The 21,841-nt window shown below is 27.8% G+C and overlaps 1 protein-coding gene across 1 annotated transcript in view; it reads left to right on the top strand.

Moving 5' to 3' along the window:
• The first annotated feature begins 5,868 nt into the window (after positions 1 to 5,868).
• Positions 5,869 to 21,841, top strand: part of LOC114126312 (alpha-mannosidase 2) — a 125,995-nt gene continuing 110,022 nt past the window's right edge. The window contains exon 1 of the mRNA XM_050199609.1: positions 5,869 to 6,563. Within this exon, the coding sequence (XP_050055566.1) occupies positions 6,195 to 6,563 (369 nt within the window). The 5' untranslated portion in view covers positions 5,869 to 6,194. The remainder of the gene's footprint in view (positions 6,564 to 21,841) is intronic.

The following is a 21,841-nucleotide window of genomic DNA, read 5'->3' as shown; positions in this document are numbered from 1 at the left end:
TAATATAATATCTATGCTTTGTAAATATCAGTTTAAGAGGTCAACATTTTCCAGTAAATATCAAAACGACTAGTATAATATTTATTTATAAATGTTCTACATTTTACTAATTACTGTATTTACTATAGACTTTTTATAATAGATAACTGTAAAATAATTTGGTGACACCATTACAATTTATATACAGTGGGATTTTTTTTACCGTAGACAATATAGACACTTATTGTTCGAAGAGTATTTACTCTTTTAAAATCGGCTCTTTGTACTTTTATCTTTGTTGGTGGATTCACTGCTATAACGTTTTATTTTTAATTAAAAACAATCTATATGTTTTTTAATTCTATAATCTAATAAAACATAATTTACTTTTCAAAAATTTGTAATGTAAATACCTATATATATCTACAACTATTGAAATGAAATCAATGATTTTTTTTGTTGAAAAATAAATTCAATTAGTTCATAAAGGCAACTTATAAATAGCTCAAAATATAATAAAATTAATTATTATATAGGTACTTGTATCAAAATGTCAAGTATCTATACGTATAAAGTATACACTGAACGTACCTATACTACACTTACAGTGACAAATTGTATTGCGTTTTTTACTGTTGATATTTAAAATTTTAATCGCTCAAAAAAATAATTTTGGATAATAATTTTAACAATTTTAAATAGCTAATGCCTAAAACCATAACAATTATTTCGCATTTTTTGGTTTTCGTATTAAAAATTAATTAATTAATTCTGTTTCATAAATGTTTTACTAGACGGTTTACTGTGCGTTGTTTTCCCATAGACCTATAAAAACTGTACATACTACTAGTATATTACTGTATTAAGTCGAAACATGTTTTAGTATTTTTTGGAAATCATTTAATAATATGTTTTTTTTTGTACATAAGTTCTTAAGCAAAAAAAATAACAAATTAAATAATTACGGGGACATGCAATTCCTGTAATTATTTAGCAAGGATAATTGAAAATTGAAATATTTCAAAAATTTCACCTCCTTGACAGTAATATCAACTGGGTTTCATTTTCCTGTTTCAAATTAATAATAACCATGTATTATTCCTTTGTTTGCTTTGGATATAAAAACCTTTTGTTTTTCGATGATATTTACGCGTTTTTATATGCATAGGTACATACAATATACATGTAGGTACCTATAAAATTTAGAATTTTTCAAATGTGGGTGATAAAGGGTGATTTTATTTTACAGTAATAAACTTTTTTTTATTTTATTACTATTACCTAGTTTGACCCCCACGGTCGCTCATAATAATTTGAATATGCCACACTCATGTACAGGTGTAACCTTTCTTTGTAGTATAATTACACCGAGTCATCGACTCATCGATGCAATAAGTGAACAGCTGAATTAACAAAGCAAAGTAAGATTTCACAACACCTAATTATAATAAGTTTCGTATTTGATTCCCCTATTTGATATCATTTCTAGCGAATCTAAGATCTTGCATACATTTAAACCTGTACCAAAACCGCTTACTTTGTTCGCAAATAATGCTTGTCAATATTATCAGAGCAAATATGAACCTTTACATTATTTATTTTATAATTTTATGTTATCATTAATCAATAAATAGTCAATCAAAATGAATCAGATAGCGCATATTGTTTTTTAACTAAAGATATTAGTATAATTTTTTTTAATCACTTAAATTGTTTGTATAAACAACAAAAATAGAACAAAATAAAATAAACAAATAAACGGTTTGGTATTAACTGTAAATAATGTATGTAAAAAAATTATTAAAACTAGTTATGTCAATAATGTAGTTGCACATACAAATAATTATACTTTTACTTTAATAATATTGATAAGTTATAGCATTTACGCAGATGTGTTTTGCTATAATATTTGTCTTGAAAATATATAGTAACTAGACTTGTCCGATTTATATTCTTGGAAACTTTATTTTTAATACATAGAAATAAGTAAGAAATAATCATTTTTTGTTAGCTAACGTAAATCGTAAATAATTTTGTTGGATCTTAAAAAAAAAAAAAAATACTGTTTTTGCTTTCATTAAAATACGGCATTCAAAATAAACAATTTCAATATTATGTCATTGAGGGAATAGTAAATATTGTGTTTATATTAGACGCATTATTTAAGTATTTTCAAACATTTTGTTTCGTTTAAAAAAATATATATTTTAATTTCAATGATTTTCCCACCAAATTCTACTTCCAATATTTCTCTGTATACATACACAAATATTTACAAACGTTGAATTGCTTCAATAAATTTTCATACAGGTCAATTGATTAAATATTTTTTTTTTATACTAGAAAAATATCCAAATATATCACATCAATTGAAATAATATTACCATCGTTGTTTTATTCAGTTGATCTATTGACTTGCTTTTACATTATTTGTTAAAAATAAATGTTTCTTTCTCATTTTTTAATTTTACCCTCATTAAGCCGGGTTCACATTATATTATTTCGTGTCCTCTCGTGAAATGTTCCCATTCTCTGATTGGTCCAACCATGCGGTACGATGTGGTATGTACCACCATTGTAATGGTTTCAACTGTAATTACCATAAGGTAACCTCGTATACCGTAAAGTTGAATTTATCCTACTTTTCACCGTGTGGTTATTAATTTTAATAGTGATAATAAATTATTACATATTATTATTTGACCAAGTTTTAATAGCAAGTGAAAAACATTCATTCGTGGTATATAGTGGTTCACGATAGGGTACACGATATGGTGTAGTGAACCTGGCTTTAAAAAACATAATTTTATGATTTATCTGAAAAAAAATATGTCTACATATAATAATAGTTTACTTCCAACTTCCAAGATTAGGTTATTGGGTTATTGGGTTCACTTCGCGTGAAAAACCAATATTAATAAATTTAATATTTTTAAAAGTGTTATTGAATATATTTTTAAATGAGTGCGGGGGTTTAAACAATTGAAAGAAGGACAAAATCAAATGATTTTATTTTAACGTTCATTAACTTTTCTCCGTATTCTTTTCATTCTTTTAATAGAATCAGCAGACAAAAACTCTTAAACTTCAATATATATTCAATCTTAATTGATTTTTTTACTAAATACCGTGATGACCAATGAATTGGACACACGTTTCTTAGAAGTGTCTAATTGGAGATTTTATCCAATTGTTTTATCATTAAATATTTTAAGTAGATATAAAATATATTTTTTAAATAAATAGGCGTGTAACAAAAATTTAAATCTATAACTTTTAATTTATTTGAACGTTTTTTAACGTCAACAATAATAAAAAACTATGCATATAACTCGTAGAAAATGTTCCGAGACGAAAAAGTAAAGTCTGTATACTTTTATTTCTTAACGTTGTATAGAAGATACAATAGGTATTTAAGGTGACTCGGTTTATCTAATCTATCAGCAATCAGCATAATGCATATCTTATACTGTGGACATATGTCGCATACACTAGTTTTCCATAATCATACTAAGTGAATTTACTTAATAATACTCGTTTATAGGTCGAAGTACTTGATTCCTTTTAGATTCTGAACGAAGTGATGAATGTATTGATTTTACAATGATGTATGTTTTTTTTTTTTTTTTTTGTTTTTTTTTTTTTTGTGTCTGTGTACAGCATAACTAGTCGAAATAATGCTCCAATTTCAAACTATGGGGGTGGTTTCCGATGTAAAAGTGAATATCCTTGGTGCATTATAGAGGTAAAAAGTTAACATTTTCCAACAGTTTTCAAAAAAATCGAGAAAAACAAAAAAAAAATGACGGAAAAACGGCAATTTTTACGCAAAACCAGTTTTCGACCAAATCGATTTTTTTTTATGGTTGTAATTCAAAAACTAATCACTGAAAATACTTGAAATTTTCACCAAATGTTAATGTCAGTGATATCCGTATATAGTTAAATTTTCAAAAAATTTTGACTTTTTTTGAGTTATTTATAGACCACTGAAATTTTCGATTTTTTTGAAAAATTTTTTTAAAGTGTCGATAAAAAATTTTTGGATTACCAAAAAGTTTTGAAAATTTAATACAAGGTTCCTTATGAGTTGTTTTTAATGTAGCTAAAAAAAATTAAAAATCGTTAGTCACAATTTTTTTTTATAAGCGTTTTTAGTTCAAATTTTTACGAAATCTGTCGAAAACGCGAAAATTTGCAAGTAATTTTGAAGTTGAAAAATCATAAAATTTTTTTCTTTTATAACTAAGTTTTGAAAATTTGGTACAAGGTTCTCCATACATTTTTCTTCAAATATCTGTAAATAAAACTCTACCGGATTCAGGCAAAAAATTTTTATGAGTGTTTGAAATTTAAATTTTTACAAAAACCGCGTTAAATAACAGTTTAGCCTCAAACGATTTTTGATATTTGTTATTATTCAAAAAGTATAAGTCGTAGATACTTGAAAATTTTACCAGTTATTAAGATTCGCGTTTTCTTTACGTGATTTAAATTTCAAAATATTTTGACTTTTTTTGAGCTATTTATAGACAACTGAAATTTTCAATTTTGCTGAAAATTTTTTTTTGAAGTGTCGATAAAATTTTTTTGGCCCTATCAAAATACTTGAAAATTTAATACAAAGTTCCTTATATGTTATTCTTATAGTGATTAAAAAATTATAAGAATACATAGGCACAATTTTTTTTTATTAGCATTTGAAGTTCAAATTTTGACGAAAATTCGTCAAAATTATGAATATTTGCGAAATATTTGAAGTTGAAAAATCATAAAATTTTTTGTGTTTATACTAAGGATTAAAAATACAACACTAAGTTTTCCATAAGTTTACCTTCAAGTATCTATAGAGAAAACTCGAAGCATCATTATAGGAAAAATTTTAAGTGCGTTTGAATTTTAAATTTTAACGAAATAGCGTAACGATAACGATTTATCCTCAAATGATTTTAAATATTTGTTATTATTCAAAAAGTATAAGTCGTAGATACTTGAAAATTTTACCAGTTATTAAGATTCGCGTTTTCTTTACGTGATTTAATTTTCAAAATATTTTTTAATATAAGCTGGTTTTTTTAAACCACCTTTTTTACCAACCACTAGAAATTATATCCTAGGCTGACAAATCATCTTCGTTCAGAATCGTTTTTCGTATACAATGATAACTATCATTGGATTCAAATTTAACACTCCTATAATATATAATAATGATCCATACGGCACCTAATGTACAGCAGAGCGGTACTCACTTGCCCACTTTTTTTATTTACGTACACTTTCCACGCGTCGTTGGCTAAATTTGATGGAACTCATTATTTAAACGACAGTGCCAAAACCGATAATGTGTTACCTGGCACTTGTGGATGGTATTAATTTGTTTTAAGGGTTCAGGCCAATTCGATTTCGAAAATCCATTTTATTTCATCGCGTGTTTTCTGAAATTAGACAAAATTTGATGTTTTAAGAGTTGAGCGGCACATGATTATTACGAGAAAGACATAATATCGTTACTTATATACTTGCTCGATGTCGTTTCAATACGACATTATAATAATATAACGCACGTCATACGGTCAAGACGTGGACATCAGCTGTGAGGTCGTTGGGAAGCGGTCTTACCCAGCGGGTGACATGATATACTTGTACACGTACAGTCATATCGTATACGGGAACGTATGCGTTGTGGATAAAAAAAAAATTACTTATTATAATATTATTATCGTTATAATAATACACAAAAAATATTATATTTAAAAGGACTTACGACCGGCAGAAACCGTACACGGTGGCGGTTATTCGTTCAAACCGCACACGCACTCACCGTGGGGGCTCACCGATCGTCGGCCGTACGTTTCGTGTTGGCAGTGGTCGTTGTAGTCGTCGTCGTCGGCGGCGGCGGTGTCTCAGTCTCGTTCGACAACGTGTGCCGTCCGGTCGTCTCTCGTGCGCGCGCGCCCGTCCGTCGAGTTTTTAAACCCGAAAACGTCGCGATACTCGGAAAATTAGAATTGTGATTTTTTTTTTTTTTGGTTTTTGTCGTCGTCCGACAGTAAAACGCGCGCAATAACCGAAAGAATTAATATTAATTTAACTTTTTTTTTTTATTATTTACGTGTGCGGCCCGTGGTTTTACGCGCGTAAACAGATCGCCCGACAGCGAAATCGTGGCCGCAGTCGAAACGCATGGTGGCCGTCGTCCGACACAGAGTGTGGACATGAACGGCGGTCGAGTGGCCAAGCGGCTGCTGGCCGTCGTGCTGGCCCTCAGCACGCTGGTCACGCTGGGTCTCTACTACAACGGTCTGTCGACCGGCGGCGGCGTCTGGGGCGGCGGTCGGACGGACGACCGGCCGCAGCCGCAGCCGGCCGCGTTGTTGCCGGCCATCGAGTGGCCACGGCGGCCCGACGACGATTCCGCGGCCAACGACGTCGCGCCGCCCGGCCCCAGAAAGCGGCCGGGCTCGGTCCCGCAACACCGGCCCGCGCCGATGTCGGCCACCGTGGACAGGGACACGTGTCCCGTTCTGGGACTGGCCAACACCACCATCGACACGGCGGCGGAATTCTCGCGATTCGAGTTCCAGGTAAGGACGATATAAATTTTTTTACGATATTATAATAAGGTTTAGGAACGATTTTCCGATGACATCCGATTGGATGCACCTCGGGTTGTGTTCTAGTGTAAGCTTCCACTCGTAAATATATGCGTTATATGAGTTAGGATTCGAATTAAGATTTAGAATCGTTTTAATACATAATTGTATAGGTACCTATTAATTACCTAAAAGTCAACGGCCATTTCGTTTACAAAGGCTTGTTTTAGATTTATATAACATTTACGAGTTTACGACGGTTAGTCTGTGACGATTTAAAAACGGTTTTGTCTTTTAAATGGATCGTATTAACCTTATTTTAAGCGAAAAAATAATCAGAATTGTCGAGCAGAACATTTTCGGAATATATCGAATGGTTTTTTTGCTTATAAATTGATATTTGCAGAGTGTTAAACGATGCGTATGTTATTCTACTATATTGTATGTATTATATTAAGTAGGATTTTAAAATTTCATGAAATTTTTTTTCTTGAAATATTTCATTTCAATGAAAAAAAATATATATTATATTTAACAGTTTATACTTTCATCAACTTGCAAGTGAACATTTTTATAAGTTGGTTTATTGTATGAAATATAGAAAATATGTAACATATTTACATACAATGTAGAAGATATTTTACAAATCTATGATACGTAGCCAATAATGGGTAACAAAGCCATAATTTACCTCCAAAAAATATAAAGAATAATAATAATTAATACCAATATACCATATTTTAAGCAGTTAACACGTTTAATTTATAACCATGAACATGTTTATAGTAGTTTGTAAACCTTGGTTAGTGTGATGATAACTGATTAGTTATTTATTATCAATATTTTTTGTCTATAATCAATATCAATATTATATTATGTCTAATAATCTATAACTTAACACGTTTAAAAGAAGAAAAAATATTTTTCAATATTTCATTGAAATATTTCAAGTAGAGTAAAATAAATTTCCATCTTTGAAATATTTCAAATTCAGAACCCTAATTATAAGGATATAATATAATATATACGTAATAATTATCGGCAGGGTACCTACTACCCATTTAATCGGTAAATTTCATATTTTTAATTTATAAATATAATTACAATAGAGATTTTACTAACTTGACAAACCTATATATATCTGATTTACATATATAAATATATTATAGGTATGCGTATGTTTTATGTAAAAGTGAGTGTACTACCTATTATGTATAGTTACAGTCTATAAAATAAGTCTGAACCTAGGATGTAGGTACAAGTATAAGTAAAAGTATTAGGTATTACTAATAGGTTCGAAGGAAATAAAATAGAATAAAAACGTATAATAATGTATGAAAAACCAGTCGTTAAACTTTTAACTTTGATGTATTCATTAATATTTTCAATCAAAAACATTTACTTAATAGTTTGTAAAAAGACGTGAGATTCTTGTTTGTAGAAAAAAAGGTATATAGACTATTGAAAATATTATATTCATTAGTTTTAGTTTGTAGCTATACTTCGGTTTAGATTTGAACGAATGAAAATCGCGGTTAAAAAATATTTCATTTTCAGCAGAAATTTGTGACGATTTTTCTGGAGTTCTGCACGACATAAAATGTATCAGTAGGCACTAGGCAGTAGTATCATCAATAGTAACTACATTTCTCTGATTTCCATTGAACATTTCTTGCTATCTAACGTCTATGTTATATTCTTATTGTATCAAAAGCAATACGTAATGATGGTATTCTATTTGTATTATAAAATAGAATACAATATTATCAATGTGAAAAAAAAATGATTTACTCATAGTCAAGCCTCATACCTATGAAACGTGTTTAAATACGTGTTCTAACACTAGTGGAACATTTTATTGGGAACAGGCTTATGAAAATAATAGTAATAAAAAAAAAGATGTGGACAAGACCATTTCAATAAAATATCTACGATATTAACATAATAATATTTCTCGTCAACGAGTGCACTCGGAGAAGCTTTTTTGTTATCATATTCCCTATATGTTCGTATATTTATATAAAGAGAATTGTAATCGTAATGAATTACAAAATGTAATAGTCTCGAGTCATGCAGTAGTCTCAACAGTTTGACCATTATAAATAGGGCAGTAAGTTTTGAGGTGCCTACAACTATAATATGATATTATTTGCTTAGATATATATTTTATCGAAACGTCACGGTTGTAGTACAGAAATGATATATATTTTCTGCAGCTAAACATGCAATACTGTGTTGCGACGGTAGTTATATAGGTACCCACATAATATTTTCAAGTCTACGTTAAGGAGTCGCGTCATACTACAGCACAAATAACAAAGGGAAAATGCTGATTTTTCATTTCGTCAGTAAATAAAAATGTTTGGGGGGATCTCGTATACACGTATATTTTATTATATAAGAACAAAAATCAGTAAAATGTAGATCAAGTTGACGATTCGTCAGGAATCGTAAATGTTTATAGTCTTATGAAAACACATAAATCAAAATCGTTATTATTCTCGTTATGTGTGTAGTTTGGAACCTGTTTTTTTACAAAACGACGATGTATTCAATTATTATTGTCAGAAACGTATTTAAAGTTTTATAGCAATATTATAATTTAATCGCGTATAAATCAAAAATAAACCGAATGACATTTTATTATAGCGCAATTTTTTTTTTTTTTTTTTGTTCCACGATGACCAATGTTATAGAACACTAAGACAGTGTTATACAATCGAATTTAAAACTGTAGTCTACAATGTGTAATTGCCAATTGGTATATCAATTCATAATATTACTATTATTACTTACAAATAAATCCATTCGATTGCGTATGTAGACTATAGAGTATAAATATATAGTCATGTTGTACCTCGCTTTGTATACCTACTGTGTACATGTAACAAATGTATTAACGCCAATTTAAACTAGTTAAACTCAACAGAGTTCATCGGAGTTTTCTTTATGTTTGCACTAGTAAGAAAGTCGTGCGGCAACAATGCGTAGTATGTGATGATACGATTTATTTTTCTTGCTTTTCAACAATATATTTGAGTAGTATTGTAAAATACACCTATCTGATTTTATATTTTTAAGGATATTTTTTGCTGACAAATTAAATTAAAAATATAAGAAGTACGATTCGTAAATCGTTGTTTAACAAAATATATTTATGTATTATGAAAATACTATTTTCAAACCAAATTTCTCTAGCCGCACAATGCACATTAAAACGAATTAATTTTGTATGAATACAATCAGTTTAAAAATGTATATTAGGTATATTTTTAATGTGATTGTTTTAATTTTCTATAGATGAATTTTATGAAATATTTGATGTATTCCAAGCAAAAATCAGCAGATAGTGTACTGTATTAAAGTAGTTTTCTGCTTTTTGATTATTAATTTACATTTGTATAGAATAAAAATATATTAAGTTTAAAAATATGGTTTTAATACTGGTTAGGATTAATTTTGATAGTAACTACTACTGTTGTATTAATTTTAAAACGATAACAGTATAATATTATTTTTATTTAATCTCGAATCTTGACTAGAATTTTGTTTACCCTTTGAGTTCTTCGTAGGACCTTTATCATAAATTATAAGGAATACAATTATAATATCAATAATTTTATTTCCATTATTAGTTTTCGAGGAAAACATTTCTTTCGATATTTTGAAGTATAATAATATAATTAATAACTTAAAAATAATTGCGGTAAAAGTGTTCCCGGAACGTATACCAGTAGTATATTAAATATATTATTATATTATACTAGCTGAGCTATATTTATCTACTTTATTCACGATTCCTCGTTCACTTTCATTCGGTTCTTGGTAATTGGTACCCTTCAGCTGTTTTCGATCGTTTTCGATCACCTTCAACCAATATATTTTTGACTTTTGTATTTTCTGAAAAATTCAAAATTCTTCATCTTTGCATAAAGTGCTTCGTTGTATTTAATGTTTGTACAATTTAAGTATTTAACTATTTAGAATAATGATACTTGTGCTATATATTGGAACTACTTAGATCTATATAAAATATGTTGTGGATTGATTAGATGTTAAATAGTTAGGTACATCGCGATGACTATACTAACTGTACTATGATCATTTATTAAATTATGTACCGTACTATAAATATATAATACATATAAACGTCATTATTATCACTGTTAAAAATTTAATGGAAACTGTCTTGGATTAGTTTTTCCCATCATCTTGACTTTCAAGGTTACCTAATTAATAAAATAAAATGTTATTTCGGTCACAAAATTCTACCGAATGAAATCAATCAATAACTTGTTGTACATAAATAGATTATCTACAAACGACTTACTATAATTATAGCCTTATCTAATATTTTATAAATATTTATTGTTTAAAATATCGCCTGTTCTATTTTTCGTATAGTTTTAAATAGTAAGGATTTACTGTTACTATATTATATTAGTTATAGGTAATATGTGGCAGGTAAATACTAAATACTAGCATCTACAGAAAAAATACAGTTTGTATCAAAATGCTGGTTTATTATTATTAAAATTGAAATACAAATGATAATGTATTTAATATTATGTTGATTGATATTTGATTGTTAACATATTACGTTAAAGCCATTATGTTCAAGAGTCATGACAGATTCGATTGTACTCCTCCACGTTTTAGTCAATACCTATAATATGTCTGGTGTCTGAAGCTAAAATTACATTAAAAATATTTTATAAAAACGATAGAATAATATGTTATAGTTAATATTGTTTATAACGTTGTTTTGATAGAATTAATCATTTTTATCGCAAGTTATTTCAATTTTCTTTGAATTTATGATTTTTTTATTATTATTATTATTATTATTTACAATTGAAAAATATAATTGAATTTTTGTTTATACTATTTGAAATCATTATAAATTACAAATCATTATTATTATTTAATTAAAATGTAAGACGCAATACAAAAATTTGCCAACTCAACACGGTTATAATTATCTTCATTTTGACAAATAAGTAATTTTTTTTCTAAAACTATTTTAGTTATATATTGTCTCATATATTTAGAAAAAAATACAAACAAAACGATTAAAAAAAAAAATGTGATTGAATACCTACAATATATTTATAATGTTATTAAAATTAAATATTTGATTAAAACCGCATTTATTAAAGCCGTTCGAAATCCTAACTTGTTTTCTCTTATTTAAATTATTTAAATTTTTATTATTTTTATCAATGATCACTGATTAGTGATCACTCTTTAAAGATCATATTGGGATTATATGGGTTTTAGGTATTATTGTATAATGTACTGCATATCGACTAGATTTCGATCCATTACTATTATTATACGCACTACATAATTTATATTATGTCTACTGTAGTGGTGTGCTAAACTTTTATAGAAATCTGAACTTTAAATTAACGGTATTCAAGTACTAAAACTCTCACAAAATTATGGACCATTCAATAAAGTGTATGAAACAACGATAAAATTTCGTAAGCTACTAAAAAAATGAATATTATAGTAAATTATAATTATAAGTCTATTAGGAATTAGTGATTTTTTATTTATAAAAATAACAATTAAAAATTAAACATGTGCTAATTACAACATATAATACTAAACTTGATAGGTTTTTTTTTTTTTTTATAAATTAATAATACAGTAGTGTCGTTCGACCCGTGGTTGTAGGGTGAATCTTAGCACAACATAATATTTCAATTTTCAATAACTTTTAATCGTATTAACATAATATGCTACTTTTATATAGGCATAACATAAAAGTATAAATATATTTACACGATCATTTTTGATGTATATAAAATTGTCCGAAATTAAATCATCGCTTTATGACGTTTTACTACTCTTTCATGTGTAAATAACTCGTATAAAGTTATTTCATGAAAATACTGAGTATGTATTATACATTTATACATAATAAAGTTTCAAAATTTTCTATACAGTTTAACGAGAATATTAATTCCAATTTAAATAATATAATATATTACTTATAAGTTTAGTTTGACGTGTTAGTTCGTAGAAAATACACACACACACACACACATGTAGGTCGTTGGTTAATATAATAAAATATGTAGGTATTTGTTTATAATATACCTACATCGGGATATACATGGAAAAAAAGAATAATTGTGATTGAAAATGCTAAAATACGTATTAATGTTGTTTACGTGTTTTATTGTAATATTATATAATTATTATTAAGACACGCTCATATAAGATATGTTTATTTTATGCTATAGGGTGTCCTTCGATTCCTTTTATGAACACTCAGAAAAGTGCGAGGTTTACGGACATAATAATTAGTATTTCAATTCCGCTGCTTTAAAAAGTCTATTACAAAATCTTGTCAAAATAATTCATCGTAGGTACACGACCACACACACACACACACATACACAAGTATATAATAATGAACGATATAATAGAATTATACCTACCCCCAACGTCTACCGAAACACTTCCGTGACTCCGTCGCGTCTCGGTCAAGCTGTGTGATGGGCGTGAGAAGTGTCTTTTTATTGTCGGTGTGCCTTTTCGCGGACATTTCCAGTTGCACCTGACTACTATGCAAGGTAGTGTATTCAGGGACGGCTCCGCTGCGACTGAGGTGTGTGTCGCAGAGAGGGCGTGGGGGTGGCGAAAGAGGGTATTGCTATCATTGTTATTGTTGAAACATCGAACGTATATAAGGACATCACGGACGCACCATGGTGCTCTGCTTCTTCTTATTCTCAATCCGTGACGTTTTGGTACACGATGTCTGTCCATAATACTATTACGTCGAATCCGGACACGCATTGTGTGCGCTTGTGGGGTAAATGTAAAAATAATAATAATAAAAAGTACCCGCTCAGACCGCTTGTAATGAAAACAGGATTATAAGGGTTTCCGGACAGGTGTGGAGTATTTCACGCTATTCCTGGAGTCAAATTGTATTCTCCTTATCCCCCCTCCCCCTCCCCGCGCGTTCGCGAAACACCAATATATATATACATAAATCCGGGCATAAACCTTAACAAGTAAGGGTGGCAGGTCTAATTTTTGGGGTTTCCGTTTTTCCGCCGTTCACAACCGCGTTTTCCGGTACGCAACCAATAATTATTACTATTGATTTTGTTTTAACTTTATTTGTCTCTGAGCAGCCGGCTTAATGTCAAAGGGGACTGTCCGTATATTTGATCGTCGGATTTTGTTTTTAAAGGAAAAATGTAGATGGTGTCTTATTTATTAAACGACTGTATTAATATTTAATATTATCTTATTTAAAGTTGAAATTAATTTACCTAGGCAGATGTTGAGACGTGTGACCGTATAGTGAAAATTAAATATTTTAGCTTATGATATTATGGATTATTTAATATGCAATATTGATTATAATTATAAATACCATAAAATATATTAAGAATATTCAAATTCATATTTTCATATATAGGTATTGTGATATATGCTTGTCTTTATGTTATAACACCTACATGAAATAAATTACTAATAACTGAATACAATTAAAATCGACAGTATAGTTATTGCTAAGTAGTTATATTGCTTGCGTAAGACTGAACGTCATACTTTTTTATAATAACTGTAAATTTTTTAGTTTTATAAAACGAATTGCGCACCATAAATGATTATTACTTATTAGTTATTAGTATTCAAATAATAATAATAATAATAATAATAACAATAAAATTGATTATACCACTTTATGTCTTTATAGCTACTATTTTAAACATGTTTATTCAAACATTCGATTATATAATAACATATATATTTTATTACGAATAGCATATCAGTATGTTTTTTTTGAATTTAAGTTGTGTGTTATGCTATCTGCAGTTTGCTCTCTATAAAGTATCGTCATGAATGTTTTTCAAATATAACCTAACTTATTTTAATTAAATTTATATTCATCTTAAAATTGATTAAATCACAGTATTCATTTGAACATCACCCGTAATCCGTTATTTGTTATTAGTGTATTACACTTTATTTAATGAAATTCGTTAGGTATGTGTACACTCAATGATAATATTATCTGACATAAATTATAAAAATAAAATACCTACATAAATCACACTCGGATATTATGCAGCTAAAGCTTTAACGTAATTATGCGTTTACCTAATAGTATTTATACGATTATTCAGATTTAAATAACACTAATAGTTATTTATATAATAATTTATAAAATAATACCTACTAATATTAACCCACAGTAGTTAAAAAATTAAAAATAAGCTTATCTGTATGTACGCTGTAAATAGGTCTGCTATAGTTAATTTGTATGGTATCGATAAGCTTAAAAAGCTCAACTTCCTGTACATCATATTGTACGCCATTAACCAAAATGCTTTCATAATAATATGTGTTGTGAAAATATCGTTAAAATTGGCTTAAATTATCGTCACGTTTCGATCCCCTGGCAAGTATTACATTATTATATGAATGTACCTGAATGAACCTGAATTATTGGAGAGTAATTGTATATAAATGGTTTTCACGTATTAATTATCTTATTGAAAAATTTAATTGATAATTAATTTACTATACAATTTTTTTACTGTATAATATACTTTTCGGTGCACAGGTACAGATCATACGATGGCATTTGTTTATTTAATTAAATCCAGATATAATCAAAGAAATTCTAATCGTTCCCGATTATAGCCATTTAATATTATATGACTTATATTGTTGTAAGTATCCCTGAAAATACAAATTATTATTACCTATATTACATTATTATCATGACGATATTTTAAAACAATTATTTCCTCTTCTAAAATATTCTACTCTTGTTACCCGTATTTTATAAGATTAAGTTAAACTTTTCTTTCACCGAGACCTTTAAAAATCAATATACTCTTATTAGTATACACACACTCCCATACGCGATAGTCGTAATTTTTTTTGTACTTCCAATTTAGTTTACATTGTTTTAATAGACATTGTCAATCTTTTAAACATTTAATACCTACCTATAACTTAATAAACTGAAAATAATTTCTATACCTACTTACGTAAAAGCTTATTATAAGTATTATGTACGATTTTTTTTTTTTTAATATTTTATTCTTAAAAGCGAAACAAAGATAAACACATCGAATATATTATAAACGTGTAAGTTATTTGACTCATAGTTTTCATTTAATAACGCTGCGGGGGACAGATTGCCCAAATTTGAGGTTTCAGTATCTCAAAAATAACCATGATTACTAATTATCATTAAAATCGATTCTCACTTAAGTTTTTAAGAACATAAATTTCTGAATAAAATAAATTTACCGAATTTATACACGTATGTATACAAAAAAGAATCAGTTTTGAGAAAAAACCGATGTGATTACAAATGTCACCTTATTTTTAAAGCGGTTTTCCCTTCTATTTGTCCGTTGGCAATTTTACAAAATAATTGTGATGACAATAAAAATATGATAATTCGTTTTATTCCATTGTTAGGTACATAAAAAACATAATATTGGAACGTTAAATAATTGATTATTTATAAGTTTTTGGTTGCTGTTGGTGACCACAAGGTTTCCATAAGTTTATCAAAATGACTTGAGGAAGCCCGCTTGCGTATATTGTCATAATTTTCTTTCCCATTAGTCGCTCTGCCGTTAATGCACACTTTCAACTTTTAAGTAGGTGTATTTATCGAAAAAATTATTCCCTATCGTGTCATATTATAATAACAAAGTCGTTATCATGGAAAATTGAATATAATATCTATCTCACGTTTTTGAAACTTATAATAATAAAATATGGTTAAATAATGTTTGCATTGTTGTGCAAAAATAATAATATTGTCACAATATAATAGGATAATGTCATTAAATCGTTTTTTGATTCATCTATATGATTTTGCGTCGTATTTTTATGGACGCATTTAATAAACTGCAAAGTATAATGTTGAATGTTGATGTATAATGTATATAGTAGGTATTATAAGCACTGGGAATTATTAAAAACGTGAGTTTCAACTTTGGATTTTTTTTTCAAAGAAGTGTATTAGTTGGGGACGGATTGTAATACGCGAAAAGGTTTAACGGTGTTAAGGTACTAATTTCCATTAATTATTCGTCAAAGTAAAAAAACTACCAACAAATTTGTGTACGCTTTTAAACGTAATTTCTGAAACTTTTTCTGATATACAATGTTTACTTTGATGTGTATCTTTGTTTTTTTTCACGATTCAAGGTTCTCGTTGTTAAATTCCAACGTCAAGATATGAACGAAGGTTGCTGGTCGTACAGTAATAATAATAATAATAATAATATATGCATAATATTAATATTATATCTATACGTACGTGAATAATGGCTGTAGCTCCGTAACTATGGTTTTGTCATAATTATTATGTTTATTATGCGTAATTAAACGTAATTATTGTTATTAAACAGTATAATTAATAATTAAGGATATTTTCGAAAGTACCCTTAAGCTTTTCGAAACGTTTTATAACATGTTAATAATAATAATAATTTAATAATAATTATTATTATTTTAATTCGATGCGATATTTTATATTTTCGTGTATGCTTATAGTATTGTGATACCCGCGCCCGCCAATGGAAGCAATTTTTATTAACGATGATTTTCTTGCTAATAAACCACCAGGATATATATAGGTATATATATATATGCGAAAGGTCTTTGTCGATAACAATCAATCTGTATCGAAAAAATATATAACACCAGTCTACGCGTCATTAGCATTATTCATGGCGATCAAAGTATTAACGATGATGGGGAGAGAGGGGAGAGAAAAATCGAACGAGATATCGCATCATGGAATGGCAATTACTATAGAATTTTTTTCACTCTTGTCATCTATTATAATGTTCTGTTGTAGCAGCCGTACAATATTATATTGTAGGTATGTATTATTCAAATTGTTCCACTAGACCTCTGGGCACGAATATTTTTGGTCGGGAGATCTAGCAGATAGAACATTTATATATTTTATCCGTTTACGGGACGATAAAATTTGCAAAGCGATAAATAAATTTAAAGAATGAACTTTTAGTACGTCGTCAATTTTTAGGTATATTATGTAATATTATTGCCGTAGTTGAAAAAATAAAGGTTTACATTGCCTCATTTTTGCAGACCGGGGTAAAGTGAAACTTATTTTCCACAATGATGAGGGCGGTCTTGGAACGCTTAAAAATTCTCCCTTTAGATAGACTTTTAATAAGAGAAAACATAGGTAAGCATTTGGAAAATTAAATCGCTTGAAAGGATCTGAAAAATAAATAAATGCACTTCTATTTTGATCAAAAGAAAAGAGAGAAAAAATGGTAAAGTGCTTATAAATTAAGACAAGCGCAGAACGTAGGAAAGTTAGACAACTGTAACTCAGGATTAAGAAATATGCAACGGATTAATAATCTATTACACACAAGGACATAGAACTTTGTTTGCGGTTAGATCGGAAAAACTTCTACCAATATTAATATTAAAATTACGGATTTATTAACCTTCTAATGTGTAGCTTTTAACTTGTTATTTATTGAAATAGATAATTATATTTATATTCATATTATAATATTTATATTTTTAATGAATTAAAAATCACATAATTTGTCGATGTGATTATCTACAAAATCAATATTAACCTCGTATACTGTATTGTATATTTGTATGTACATACAATATGAACACTTACTATGAAGTGTAAAGAGTAATAACTTTAATTATTCAGTAAGTTGTAAATAAATACATAATTTTTCACTATATTTGACTAGACTACATCATAGAAATATATTCGATAAATATTCATAAAAATGATAAATTTTATTAAAATAAATTAATAATAATATTAATTGTAAACATTGTTTAATTTTTAGGCATTATACTAATTTTTGGGAATATTAAAACAAAACCATATACCACCTCTGTACGACTTGTTGCAAACTGTACATATTAATATTCATATATAGTTCGTATTTAAATCTAAATTTAATTAAAACTTTGTTGAAAAATAATATAAATAGTAGGTATATTGTAATAATAATTTGTGCATATTATCTAAAAAATGTAATATATTATAATATTTTACAACACTTAGCATAATTTCAAATGAAATATAAAAGATAAAAACAAAAAATAATTACATTTTATAGGTAGGTATAGGTACGGTACGGGTTTTGTTATCAAACGGTATATTTTTCCCAGTAGTTTATTAATGTAATTTTAAATCTTCATAATGTGTTTATTAAAATACCAACGCATTCTTAATTAAAATAAAAGAATGTTAGATCTTTAAAAAGTAAAAAAAAATACTTTGACATAATAATATTATAATGTAAAAGATTTTGATTGAAATATTATTATATTAAATTTAATCCCGCGTTTTATTCTTTATTGTAAAATTGTATATTGCGCACTATACAAAAATACACTATAAAAGGCAAAAATTACGATTATTTATTTTTATTTTTGAAAATAAAATTAATGTTGTATGAACGGTCACGAATAATAATATTTTTAAAACTCATTATATATCATTCCCTGGTGCAATTCTTATTATATTTTTGCAACAATTTTTACTAGCCAAGCATAATGTATAATATTGCTGTGATACGCTTCGTATTTCGACATTGTATAAGATGACATAATAAAATTTTAATAAATTGTTATTATTGTATTACATTATAAATTTTATTCATTTCCAATATATTTATTCAAAAAACTAAATATCGAGAATATCGTTATTGTCATCATCTATGTATATATATAATCTATAATAATTCTATATATACTAGTTTATTGCGTGTTATTAGTAATTTCGTTTGTTCATGAGTATTATTATGTCATTGTTCAATGATTACATAATATACAGTTTACTTGTGAATTGCATGAATAATATAATCAAAAATATGCAAGTGTTAATAATATTTTTTATCATGTCTCTGACATCTAATGTGATATAAGAATAATTTGTACGATTTATGTAAAACTAACTTTTAGATTCTTATCGGGGTGATAAATGTATTGATTTTACAATGATGTGTGTATATTTTTTTTAAATATAACTCAAAAACAAATAACCAATAACCATAGATACGAGTACTTGAAATTTCCATCAATTGTTTGTTTTACCATTATCTATGTAAAATGTATTTTTTTTTTTAAAGTATTTTGATTCTTTTCGAGTTAATTATAGGCATCAGAAAATTTTTTTCTTTAAATGTCGATAAATTATTATTCACTGCATCAAAATTCTTGAAAATTGAATTTCAGATGCTATATAAGTTATTTTCGTTTATATGTAAAACTATTTAAAATACATATGCACAATTTATTTTAATACGAATTTAAAGTTTGGATTTTAGCTATTTTTTTTCTAAAATTCACAAAATTATATTGTAATTTAAAATGCATGAAATGTGCAATTGTTGTATAGCTAAAGTTTTAAAATGTAATACAAAGTTTTCCATAAGTAGAATGAAACTTGTATGTTTATTATTACATTTATGTACACAATGATATCTACAAATTGCAATGTACTTTTCGAAAATGTATTCAATTTACCGTATTAACTATTAGTAAAATGAATTACCTTACTTAAAAGCAGTACCTATCAAACAACATGACATGAGATATATATACTTATAGGTAATCATATATCACTGAATTAAAATTGAATGCATTTATCACAGTGTTCTATATTCCGCACTCGACACCTATTGCAGTATAGCAAAACTGTACACAATTGCCCATTTTCTTCTTTTTTTTTTAATTTCCGTACATTTGAATTCGAATCGATATATAGTTTGAGTGAAAACCCGATGGGATATTACGAAGAATATTATTATAGCTTACATGTATACGCACGCATGCTACTCGAGTGACTCAACCGACCGATGCAACTCTAACGAATGCAACTAAATACATTCATACATATTGTAGTATATCTATCACTGGAGGATCTGTTATATTAATCATATATATATATATATATACGCATACGGCATGCCTACTCGATCCGTAAATCTCTTAAGTACGACGCTCTATATATATAATATATTGTCGTGTTATATATTATATTATGTATAGTTCGTGCAGTTCCTTCAATGAGGCACTTGCCTCGTCTCTCGTTCGAGCTTTTATCTTGTCCTCCCACCCCTGCACAATACAATGCAATATAAAACATAATAATAATGCTCGTTGTTATCTTCGCGGCTTTTCGCCCTTCGGACGGCGGTATTATACCATATTATTATATATACTGTATATTATTGTCAAACAGACAACAGTATATCATATTTTGTCGTATACGAGTACGTTTTATATAATATATAATATGTATTCGTTTTTAATATGCCGACTGTGTTCCGACTTTATCATTCACTAGTGTTAATTTTTCTACCATATTATATACTACTTTGAGTCACTGAAAAAGATTAAACATTTTATATAATATCTATCATATCTCCAGTTTCCACTCAATAAATAAATATATTCAAAAATTATGCGTTTTAACCTATTTATACTTTTGCTACAAATGTATTATGTTTATTTGATCAATAATCATTACAAAGGTGAAAGCTGCAGATAATTCATTGTATCACGTGAACATATCCTGTGCGAAAATATAATCATTACATATAACTTATAGTAATTTGGTGGGCAAATAAATTGACTTTACCTTAACATTATTATGGTCTCTTAAAATACAGTATCGAAATTCATATATTATATTTCGTGTGTATTGTAATATTGTACCGTTGTATGTATACGTTGTAGCGATGATATTCGCATAGGCACGTGTACATTGTACATCATATACTATTCGATAAAGTTTGACGTCACGCGCACAGATGCACAAAACCTTCTCATTTTAAAGGTCGACAACAGCTATAATTTTTTGTTGGACGAATTTTATTTGCAGTGCCCTAACTATAATTTGTCACTTATAGTCGTATTATGTACTTATAATGATTTGTGATTGACGAATTAATATTCGTATACGTTTGTAGAAATGTGGGCCAAAATATATTTCCCACCATTCTTTGTGTGTAATTTATTATTTCAATCATACAAAAGTTCATTTAATACGGTCAAGTAAACCTCCGAATACATTTTGTAAAATTGTATATGTTTAGCTAAATATTTTAAAAGGTTAATTACTGATTAACATATAATATTCAGTTTGATAAGTTGGGTATATAACTTAGTGTGCAGGAGGTGAATAGAATGTTGGAATAAACATAATTGTCGAGCGGCGGATATGCGCGTATATCTCCGTT

The sequence above is a fragment of the Aphis gossypii genome, chromosome 2, assembly GCF_020184175.1.
Source record: "Aphis gossypii isolate Hap1 chromosome 2, ASM2018417v2, whole genome shotgun sequence".
Classification (NCBI taxonomy): Eukaryota; Metazoa; Arthropoda; class Insecta; order Hemiptera; family Aphididae; genus Aphis; species Aphis gossypii.
This window is presented reverse-complemented; position numbering and strand designations above follow the sequence as displayed.